Here is a 12,047-nt window from a genome sequence, read left to right as displayed (position 1 = left end):
GCTTCCTTGCTAGGACATATAGTCCTCTTTCACATTGGTAACAAACCGTCCAGCAGTGTCTTGAAAAACTTGACCTGCCAATTACAGTTGGACTCATGGTGAGAATAGAGCTAACACAGGACGAATTAAAGAGCTCAACACAGCGCCTCTGTTGTGTTCTTGCATCTTCCTGAGTCAGCTCTGTTTCCACCGTGATTATAAACCAACCAGCCCAACTCTCCACTCTTCGTATGAAACGAATGTGACATTCTTCTGGACTGTCTTTATTTGGTTATTTTCACGTTTTATGTATGTATGTATGTATGTATGTATGTATGTATGTATGTATGTATGTATGTATGTATGTATGTATGTATGTATGTATGTATGTATGTATGTATGTATGTATGTATGTATGTATGTATGTATGTATGTATGTATGTATGTATGTATGTATGTATGTATGTATGTATGTATGTATGTATGTATGTATGTATGTATGTATGTATGTATGTATGTATGTATGTATGTATGTATGTATGTATGTATGTATGTATGTATGTATGTATGTATGTATGTATTAGTTTTTCCATACAAAAAGGAAAGAAAGGTTGTTGTTGTTGTGCCATACCAGGTTTCACACAGGCTAAGGAGAATTGGAAAGCAGGCGGGAATGGACGTTTTTTGTTTTTCGGCGCCTAAGCGAATTCCTCGAACAGTGAATCTCACGCAGGGCAATTCGAAGAGGCACGCTAAACGTTCTGTTTGTTGCCACGAAGTGATGATTAATTCCTTGCCAGTGTCCTGTGAGAAGTACATCAGCCAAACTGCGCGTTATCTTACGTGTTGCCATTACAGGGCGCGCGCTGTAAGAAAAATGAAAGTTACAATGCAGATAATTATTGCGAGCCACTGTATCAGGACTGCATTGTGATAGGAAGAAACCGTGACGTTTTGGCGACAGAGATCACCGAAGCCCTGATGATAACACGGCTTCAAGAGGAATGTATTCTTGCGCCCTCGATAGCTTTGCCAGATAAAGAAAGAGTCTATCTTGAATGTGAATATGTTGACCTGTGCAAGTAGTTTTTCGAAGGTCGAAACGTATGCATGAACTGTGCCTTCTCGGTTCCAATTCCCACCAGCGGAGTATTGATACTGGCAGGTTTGTCAGAAAGACTTCAGTTGCGAGTCAGCGCTATGTTCTGTCCTCCTTTCTTGTCCCGTCTTTCGCGCTATAGCTATTCAAGTGATGGTCACCAATTCGCCCAACAACTCGCTCTGTCGATACCGATAATTGTCACTAGTCGTGATCTTCGAGTACTTGCCAAATGCGCTCCATCCCAATCTTATTCTCCTAGTTATTTCCCTTTCGTGGTCCGGTTTCTGTTACTACCCGCCCTAAGTAGACATATTCACCTACCACTTCCAGTGCTGCGCTAGCTATTATTGTAAACGGCTGCTCATTTCCGGGGAAGAGCACAGCAATGTGACTAATCACTCTGCTGGCACTGTAAAGCACCCGAGGCGATCGAAATTAACCGAGGGCGGCTTCTAATGCCGAGAAGTGTGCCAACCTGTAGTCATTATTCTTGCCTGACAAGGATTGTTTACCACGATGTGCCTGCGTAGCTATTTTCCGCGCTCTATTTGCGATTATGCTCGCGTGGAAAATTTGGGAATCTCCATATCTCCCATATCTCCCTTTTTTTTTTTTTTTCCTTCATATACGATTTATCAACGCCGATGTTCCTGTACTCTGGCTTATGGACGCGTTTCAAGTTTACGAGTTATAGACTCCCTTGAGAAGTCGCCACTTTCTTCTACTTTCTCTCGCTCGAAAACGTACCTTCAGAGTTAAATTCCCTCGAGGTATTTACACAGGGCAACGTGATGTCGGTTCGAAGGCATTCAAGGTCAATTTCGTAGGGAGACTTCGCTTTGGAGTCTTCGTGCAACTGCTGACGCAAGCCACTTTCGTTAAAGGAACTGCGTACGTCAGCCTCTTCAGGACTGCCGTTGGCGTGCACGCTGACGCCCGCGGGTATGCTGCTTTCAAGCGGTTCGCGTTTTGTGTACGAACATTCAAGGTCTTACTCTCAAAGAATTCAGTGGATGGTTTTATGATGTTCGCCTTAGCAGGGCCAAATGTACTGTGTTGGCTGAGATGGGGCGACGCAATTTCCAAAAGCGGGCTGGAGCGGACTGGTTGCAACTTTCCTTCGCTATTATTGTATTCTGCAGTGTATATTTTTATATGTTTAAAGTACTATAATAAAAGATGCTGGTGATCACGCGAATGCTGCTTTCAACGAATGAGTGTTGGGTCTGCGGGCGCAATATTAGAGACAGCAGTCATGATTATCCAAATAATAGGCCAAAATTTCTTCTTAATTACCACTAGAATGTCGGTAACTTGAGTTATTTCTCTGACCCACTCTGCACGCTTCCTATCTCTTAATGTTACCCCTACCATTTTTAGTTCCATAGCCCTCTGGGTTGTCCTCAACTTAAGAAGAAATGAACATGGGCAGGACATGTAGTGCGAAGAGAGGATAACCGATGGTCGCTTAGGGTAACAAACTGGATTCCAAGGGAAGGAAAGCGTAGCAGGGGGCGGCAGAAAGTTAGGTGGGCGGATGAGATTAAGAAGTTTGCAGGGGTCAAGTGGATGTTTAGATAGATGGATTTATTGAAAGGAAAAGGCAGAGAGGTTGGCCCGAATAATTCAAATCTGGCCTGCTACTCTGCACTGGGGAAGGGGAAGGAGAGAAGAAAGAAGGTCAGGATGGGTGACGATGTGGGAGAAGGCATATGAAATATATATACAGACACAGCAGCTTGCTTTACAAGCGCGAATCAAGTCCGCTGGCGCTCAAATAACGGCAAAGAGCACGCACTGCCTGGGCGCCCTTCCCCTTGTCCTGCCAAGCGCCCAGCAGCAGTTGCTCCGACAGAGGCCTCTTGTCTAAACGCTTCAAGGAAGCAGCTAGCACATTTCTTTCGTTCGCATACGCTGGGCACACCAATAATACATGGTCCACAGTCTCTGGGATGCCACAAGTTGAACATTCCGGTGAGTCCATCTGTCCAATTAAATGTAAGTACTTGCGCGTGAAAGTCACGTTTAAACGAAGTCTATGTAAAAAGCATGCCTGATGACGCGGAATATCACGCGGATAATTAAATTTAAATGTTCGATCGAGCCTTCTTAGACGGATGTGTCGGGCGTCTGGTTGAGCCCAGTAAGCTGCTGTAGCAATATTCATACAACTCTTTAGAAGACACGTCGTATCCGCTCTTGAAAAAGGCACAGCTGTTTGGAAGCCATTGATGAGTGCGCTTTTCGCTTCAACATCGGCCTGCTCATTCCCATGGAGGCCGCAGTGGGCAGGGATTCATTGAAACAATATCATGTGGCCTTGCAGCTGGGCAGATGTGATGAGCTCCATAATGTTTAGTGCCAGGGACTGATAGGCAGTGTGGCGTAAGAAGTTTTCCAAAATTTGTAATGCAGTCTTCGAGTCCGTGAATATACACCATTGTTGAGGTGGTTCCCCACATATATAGCGAATAGATTCCCGAATGGCTACAAGTTCGGCAGAGGTTGATGTAGAGGTATGTCCCAAAAGGAAATGCAAAGTCGTTTTTTGAGCTGGTATGACCACAGCTGCAGCGGATGCCTGTGCTGACACAGATCCATCGGTGTATACGTGAATATAATTGGGATATTCTGACCAGATGTGTGCCAGAGTAAGTTGTTTGAGTCCACTAATTGGTACCATTGATTTCTTTAGTATTCCGGGAACACGAAGGTGCACCAAAGGTTGGTTGAGTGGGACGATATGGGAGGGCATATCCTGTCGGTACTTGCGACTGATGGCAGCGGAGTGCACTTGTAAAACTGCAGTCCGGCCTCTCATCCAGAATCTTGCTGAGTGGGTGAAAACGGTGTCTTGTAAGTGCTCTTAAATATACACGAAGTGGTTCGTGTGACAAGTATATGAACATTGGGCGAGCGTGTGCCTCTTCAATTGTGCCTTTGTTAGAGGTGCATCTGGGCAGTCCAAGGCATATTTTCAGTGCCTGCGCTTGCATGCTCTCTAAAGTCAGCAAGCAGGAAATGCTCATACTAGAGAGTACTGGGAGACTGTACCGGATGTAGCCAACAAACAGAGCCTCGTAAAGCCGTATTAAGGAGCGCTCACTTGGACCCCATTTGATGCCAGCTATGTAACGAAGTACATGGCAAAAATTAATTAGCCTTTTCTTCACCATAGCAATATGTTTCGACCAAGATAGTCGGTGGTCAATAATTACTCCCAAGAATCTGTGCCTGGAGACGTATGGTATTACGACTCCATGAAGGGTAATCGGGTAGCGGCTGACACATTTTCCCGTAAACGCGATCACTGCACACTTTTCTGCCGCTAAAAATAAACCTTGACGCCGTAAGTACATCGATGTTGATGACACAGCTCGTTGCAGTCTCGCACGTAGTTGTGGGCCCGTCGAACCAGAGGCCCAGATGCAGATGTCGTCAGCATATGCACATATATGTGGATGTTAGTTGGCAGTTCACTCACCAGGCCAATTAGCGCAACGTTAAATAAAGTTGGGCTGAGAACTCCTCCCCGTGGAACTCCACGACCGACCTGAAAGCGGGTAGTATCTCCTTCAGGCGTAGTCATGTAAACAGAGCGGCCGCTGAGATAGCTTACAATCCACAAGTACAGCCGGCCACCAACTCCCACGTCGTTAAGTCCACCAAGAATAGCTTCATGGAAGACGTTGTCGTAAGCTCCCTTTATATCTAAAAATGCAGCAGCTACTAGTCGACGGTGACGCTTTTCGTGTTCTACTGTCGCCACAAGGTCGATGACGCTGTCAATGGAAGAGCGTCCGCCTTCCATTGGCGAAATCCAGTCATCATATTTGGATAAAGATCATTACTCTCTAGATACCACTCAAGTCTTGCCAGCACCATGCGCTCCATAACTTTTCCAATACAGCTTGCTAGGGCAACTGGCCGGTATGAGGTAAGTTCGAGAGGAGGCTTTCCAGGCTTCAAAAGAGCAACCAGGCGGCTAATTTTCCAGTGTTCAGGAACAGTACTAGAAGCCCATATATCATTGAATTAATTAAGTAGTGCAGTTCTACCATCCTTGCCTAGGTTTGATAAGGTTGAATAAGTAATCCCGTCAGGACCAGGTGCAGATGAATGCCGACAAGAAGCAAGAGCGGCGTTTAATTCAGCTATTGTAAAGGGCACGTCGTATTGATCATTCGGCGAAGGTGGTGCAAAAACCTCTGAAATTGGTAACTGTGCCTGGTTTGTGCCCACAACCATTTTACAAAAATCTTCAGCTACGTCAACTTCATTGCGGCGTTGATAAAGGGCCAGGGCACGAAAAGGGTGCCTTTCTCGCGGAGGTGTGCGCAAGCTTCTCGCAACATGCCAGATACGCGACAGGGGCTTACGGGGATCCAGTGATGAGCAGAACTGTCTCCAACGTTGTCGTCCTAACCTCTCCAGGTGGCGCAAAACTTGTCGATTAGCTCGGCGAGAAAGTGCGAGATCTTGCGCGGATTTCGTTCTTCTGTACTTCTTCAGCCCGCCGACGGATCGCGCGAAGTTGCTCGAATTCCAAGTCGATGCTGGAAACTGACACCGGCACACAAACATAGCGAGTGTTCTCACTGAAAGAGGAAGTAATGAGTCCCTCTATTTGAGATGGTGACTGGAGGTCCACGCTGGAAGTCTCCACCGCTGCCCTAAAGGCGGGCCAGTCTGTGTATTGCACACGAGGTGAAGTGGCAGGTGCAAACCACTTGATGCATATGCACGTTGGTATGTGATCACTCCCATGTGTTTCCACATCACTACACCAAGAAACGGAGAGATGGAGGCTTCTGGAAACAAACGCCACATCCAAGCAGCTGCTGTAGGTTGTTCCGCGTAGAAACGTCGGTGAGCCGTCGTTTATATTGACGAGATCTTGCGTATGCATAAAGTCTGTCAGGTCTCTTCCTCTATTGCTCATTATGGCACTACCCCACTGAGGGTGGTGAGCATTAAAGTCCCCCACAATAATACGAGGAGCTGCACAACACTGGATTGTTGAAAATAGATATGATTTGTCCAAGCCATCCCTCGGTGGAATATGAGCGCCAATTACAGAACATACTCGTCCTTTCAGGGTTAACGTCAAACAAATGTAGTGGTTCGTGTTGTGGGGCTGCGGAGCATGGCGGACGTGCGCAATGTCTTGGCGTACACATACCAGCACTTTGCTTGTTTCGTCTGCTTCTCTAGACCATAGCAGAACATATCCAGAAAGGCGGAAAGCAGCCGGCATGTTGGGCTCACAGATCACAATCACAGGAAAGCGGTGCTTCTGTACCCGCTGTCGGAAGTCACTCAGCCGACCACGCAGGTCTCGGGCATTCCATTGCATCACTACACTGCGGCACAAGTGCATCGTCACAGAGGTGGGGTTAGTTTGTTGCGCCATTGTGAATTATTGCAATGCCGCCAAGAGCGGCTCAAATGCGTCCAAAAACTGAACAGCAAACTTTGCTGTTTGCGAGTTTATGCTGGAGAGCAGCACCCGCATTGAACGAACCAGCTGTTTCAGCATTTCTTTCACCTGCTGGCTGTCGGGGTTGTCAGAATTTTCAGTACGTGTGGCACCCAAACTGGGATGAGGCCTGGCGTTGGCCTTTGATGGTAGAGCAGGCCACTCAACATCAGGGGCGGTAGGTAATACAACAGCTTCTGTCTGATCCTTGGCCTGTGACACTGCCTGCGACATTACAGCAAGAGTACTCTTAACGGGATTAGACTCAATCTGTTGTGGCACCTGAGCTGACGTTAACTCTGAAGTTGACTTATCCAGGCTTGGCTTGCCTTCCGATTCCTTGGTGTAGGTGGTGGTGAGAAGTACTGTAGCGACCTTAAAGGTCACACCCTTTGTCATAAACCCCCGCCTTTACGGTCATAGAGGCGCGGGATCCCCTTTACGGTTACCCGTCGTCCCTCTATGAGGTTTGAGAACACATTTAAAGGTTAGGTCGGTAAACCCGTGAAGTACATGTGTCGGTGTGTGATTGAGGAGTAAGTTCAAGAAAGTCACTTTCTTTTACAAACAATTGGATATTTATAGAAAGTAGTCGAAATTGCACTCCATAATAATACAATAAAAATAAAACGCCACGACACGATAGTGATAAAAGACGACTCGATTATTAGCAAGAGAAAAAACCTCGACAATGAACAAAACACAGCGTAAAAATACTAAGTCAGGTCAAGGTTTCAACAAAGGCGAAAACAATATTCAATCAACCGACAGTCTGTGGCAAAAAGGGATTCTCACGGTTTTCTTGTTAGAGGCGTCGAAGTCGCTGAGTTGATCGGTAGCGGCGGCCATACAAGAGGAGAAACGATGAGTTGATCGCGGGCTCGGTGAAAAACAAGACGCTTTTCCAGAGCGGCCCCGAGAGAGGTCAGGAAGACTGAATCTTCCCAGAGCGCACCGCCGCGGGCGTGCTGTGGTATGCCTTTTTATACTCTCGGCTATTTGCACCGTGGCCACGTCAAGGACGCGTGGTCGCTAGCCCGAAGCGTCATGTCGAAGCATGCTCGGAGGAGCGAGGAGATCCCGTAAATGCCGCTCTATATGCGAGGCGAGAGATCCTGTAAGTTCTGCTCGATATGTGAGGCAGATTGTGACACCCTTACAATCGCTAGGTGGGATGCCTAGACAGGCACTCCATTGGCGTTTGCCGCAGTCCGGGCACGCTGCGCTAGGCCTTTTAGGCATCGAGGGTGCAGCAACCGGACAGGGTCGCCCCTCAGTTCTCTCGGGTGGGGTTGAGGATAGGGGTAGGGATGGGTGTGGGCATGCCAGCAGAACTTATTCTTTATGGCGCTGTTCAGTTTTCCACAAAGAAAGCATGGCATATACGGCGCTTTTCGTTTCCTATAAATCAATTTTTCGACTACTGTGCCGGAGTTCCCGGGTTCGAACCCGACCACGGCGGCTGCGTTTCGATGGAGGCGAAACGAAGTGGCGTCCGTGTGCTGTGCGATGTCAGCGCACGTTAAAGACCCCCAGGTGGTCGAAATCGCTCTGAAGCCATCCACTACAGCTTCCCCTTTCTCTCTTTCCACTTTCACTCCCACCATCCTTTCATCCATTACGACGCGGTTCAGGTGTCCACAGAGCAAGTGTGACAGATACTGCGCTGTTCCCTTTCTATGAATCGATTATTATTATTATTATTATTATTATTATTATTATTATTATTATTATTATTATTATTATTATTATTATTATTATTATTATTATTATTATTATTATTATTATTATTATTATTATTCAAGTTCAAGTTCAAGTTGAAGATAACTTTATTGCCTCCTCCGCTCCCTCAGGAAGACCCTAAGGGCCCTCCAAGGGAGAGGGTACCCCTCAGATGGACGTCTTTAGCAGAGCGTCCCATGCCAGACGGATTACTCGAGCTTGCTGCTCCGGAACCCGGTTCCGGAGTAGGGCATCCCAGGTTTCTTTCTCTCGGATTCCATCAACTTGCCCGAGAGAATCGGCGCATTCCAAATGAGATGATCCTGATTGGCTATTATCCCGCATTTGGAGCCGAACTTTGGAGGTTCCTCTCTTTCCCCGTATAGATAAGGTAGAAAGAATCGGTTTGTTTGTAATTTTCGCGTCTTTGCACTTCTTAGGTGTGACAGACCGATCTGGAGGTAGGAGGTCTAGCTTTTGATTCCCGTGTGCAGCGGTGATTTCCGTCTACGTGATGAGCGGATCCTTCGACCCGGGTAAGGGTGATTCCATGGCCGCCCGGGTGTAGATATCTCGGGCGAGACTGTTAACAGCGTCATTGGCGTCATAACCCGGAATCCCCTCGTGAGCCGGGACCCACATGATGGTGATCTCTCTATCCGATACCGGTTGTCCAAGTATCTTAACTGCTTATTTAGAAACGTTCCCCTTATTAAAGTTTCTTACTGCCATCTTGCAGGCAGTCGCAAAGTATGAATTTTGGTTTGGTGCTCCTGCAGGCTAACGCCAGAGCAGCCTCTTCCGCTATAAACAAGTTTCTAGTGTTGAGGGATCCGGTGACCACCGTCTCGTAGTCCCCATCGATTACTGCCATTACCGCCGCCCCTTCTAGGCCGCATCGCAGTAGGGAATTTGAGTAGATTCTACCCCTTCTAGTCTTTTTCCAATACCTATATTTGACTCTATGTGCCCTGCGCTCCTTGTTGTGTATCGGCGCATATGATTCGGAATTGGAGCGAACCTCAGTCTTTTTCGAACCTGAATATCGATTTCTGCTGCCACGTATGACAGCTCCCTCTGGTTTTCCCTGTGCTGGCCAGGATCTTTCTTCCTACCCTCATGGAACTCAGTTTCCAGAGCTGCGCGTTGCGCCTCCCTCACCGCTTTACCGATTTCACGCCACGTATTATGGGCCCCAGTTCTCAACAGCTTCTCAGTTGAGACGCTGGTGAGAGTTCCTAGTGCTCTTTTATATGCCCTCCTAATCAGAATATCTAGTTTTTGTTCCTCGCTCGGGCTTAGATTTTTGTTGTTTACTTATAAAGTTCAAAATTTGCCGCTAACTTTATAAACCGCATTATAGTAGTTGCGCACCATAGCTTTATCCGTATCCAGTTTCTCGCGGCGGCCGCAGCCGCATCCAGATCCATTTAAAGGTTATTTTCCTTGTTTTCTCTTGATGGACTGCTGCGCTAGCTGCGCTGCTCTGACCCGACGAGTCGCAGCGATGTACCGATCTAGCTCCAATCACTACGTGCAGTAAAGTGCTGTTCGCCAGCTGTGTCCGCAATGGGTATGTAGCCATGAATGATAGGGGAAGATATGGCTAAATAAAATACCGCTTTAAGCGATCAGCTGTGGCGAGCTTCACGGCGAAATTGTTGACAGTCCTGAGAAGGGCGTGACGGTCTGCACGATCCCCTGTCTCCAAGTGGAGCAGGGGAGATGCTCATCCGGTGTGCTAAGGGAGTCTAAACATTAGGCTGCTTCTTGATGGCTAAAATAGACATGAGGCGCTTTAAGTTATTTTTCCCGTAATTTTAGTCAATATTGCTTTATTCGTTTCATCCTTTCCGTGTTCATGCTTTCATTTGCAATGAAAGATTATTATGCGCTTTCGCGTCATATTGCTGTTCGTTATACCATTGAACGCTTTCAGATAACATTACCGAAATTCTCAATGGCCTCAAGCTAAGCGCTGGCCAAGATCAAAAAGCCAGCTGTGCAGATTTGAGTCTTCGTCTGAATAGTCTTCTGGCGCTTCTCTCAGCTGATGGTAAGTGTCGAGACAACACAGCGTTAATTCATCGCTGCAGTGCTTTTCGATTTACGTAGCCGTGCCTTTCTGTTCCACTGTCGTGCTAATGTATGCTTGTTGCGCAGAGAAAGACCCAAAATCCGAAGCCAGCCGGCAGGAGGTATGTCAGCGCCTTGTGAAGAGCGCGTTTGTCAGCTCCACGAAAGACCTCCTTAAAGTTTTTACAACCATCAGTGAAGATACTCTGGCACTGCTTGTTCAACTTATAGCAGAAGCTGCCAAATATGGTGCGTTTACTTCTTCATAACTTTGAGTTTAGAAAGCGCCACAGTAATATATTTTGAATTAATGTACATGTAGCTTGTAGAGATTAGGTTATCCATCCTGACTGCTAAGTAGTTAGTAATCTGGTGGAGTACTGCATGCTTAATGTTAACACTGTGTACAGCCCTGCTACCCATTGCCTAGTTTTCTCAAGTCACAAACTGCCTGCTTTTGTGCCTGCATTTTATGTTTATGAAGAAATAAGAGTTTTCAGTAAGATATTGTCTGGAATATTTCTATGCTATGTTACCATTCTCCTACTGTTGTTGCCGTTAACTTCTGATCCTTTTTCTTGTGAAAGGTCTGGCCAAGTCATATATCATCTCAGTTTGTCAATGCCATTTGGTGTTGTGTAGTGATCATTGAAGAACTCTTTTATCATTATGTTGTATAAAACTAGCCCTAATATTTTGTTATTACATTATGAAATTTCACTTTCCAGATCAACACTATGGGCTACGAAGCATTGCTGTAGTTAAAGACTGTGTGCTAGTTGTTGCTACCGGGGGTCCTTTAACTTGCCTAAAAATCTCAGTACACTGTTTTGTTTTGTTTTTTTAATTTTTTTTTGTCCATCAGAATGAAGCCACTGTAGCTAGAATTAAATCTATGACCTTGAGCTGAGAAGCTGGATGCCATAGCCGTCGCAGTGGCTGCTTTGACATGATCGCTGTGGACGTTAAGTGGTCGTAAACACGCTTGAAGCAAAGCATGTATATATGTGTATGTGGTGGGTAGCTTCCAAATTAATGCAAGCAAATGAAGCTTATGCACCTGCTTTGAGGTTATAGGCTTGTCAGCAAACATTATTGAGCATATCACTTGTCCATAGCTTCATTACACTTTCTGCAAGGTATATACAGTCATTGCATATTTGACAGCAAGAGAAACAACAGTAGCAATTTCGGCAGTGGCAAAGGAATGGCGCTTTTCAGGCACTGATTCTTAATATTCCGGCTTCTCACTGCCTGAGTGTATGAAAAGAGTACTGCCTTGATCCCGCACTCGGTTTGAATACTCCAGCTTAGTTTGGCTTGCTAGATTGTGTTTTCAACCACAGGACCTTTAAGGAATAGATGGCAAAATAATATGTGCATGCATAAACCAGGTTTAACTATACACATCTGGGTGGTTGCCCATTTCAAAGAAAGGTTACCAAAAGGGACAAATGACTGTGTTAGCTCTTTCCTGTGTATTGTCAGCTCTGATGGGCTATTGGTACATCTGTATTCTTTTTTTCCTGGTACCAAAGTTCTTTCTACTCAGTGCGCAAGTAGCATGTCCTCATCTTTTATTGTTTTGCTTTTCCTTCAGGTTTTTATTGAGGCTTGTCGCACTGGCCGAGTAGTGTCAATGCATTTGGCAGCATTTGGTGCCATGACCTAATATTTTTGCCTCAACAG

The 12,047-nt window shown here is 46.2% G+C and overlaps 1 protein-coding gene across 3 annotated transcripts in view; it reads left to right on the top strand.

Moving 5' to 3' along the window:
* The first annotated feature begins 9,698 nt into the window (after nucleotides 1-9,698).
* The window catches only part of vimar (visceral mesodermal armadillo-repeats), a 72,250-nt gene continuing 69,901 nt past the window's right edge, over nucleotides 9,699-12,047 (top strand). For all 3 annotated transcript variants that reach the window (XM_084588933.1, XM_084588932.1, XM_084588934.1), the window contains exons 1-3: nucleotides 9,699-9,855; nucleotides 10,222-10,338; nucleotides 10,446-10,607. In XM_084588933.1, the coding sequence (XP_084445059.1) occupies nucleotides 9,852-9,855; nucleotides 10,222-10,338; nucleotides 10,446-10,607 (283 nt within the window). In that variant the 5' untranslated portion in view covers nucleotides 9,699-9,851. The remainder of the gene's footprint in view (nucleotides 9,856-10,221; nucleotides 10,339-10,445; nucleotides 10,608-12,047) is intronic.

The sequence above is a fragment of the Amblyomma maculatum genome, chromosome 1, assembly GCF_055883805.1.
Source record: "Amblyomma maculatum isolate TAMU_Amacu chromosome 1, ASM5588380v1, whole genome shotgun sequence".
Lineage (NCBI taxonomy): Eukaryota > Metazoa > Arthropoda > Arachnida > Ixodida > Ixodidae > Amblyomma > Amblyomma maculatum.
The sequence above is the reverse complement of the archived record's forward strand: the minus strand, read 5'-3'. Positions and strand labels throughout refer to the sequence as shown.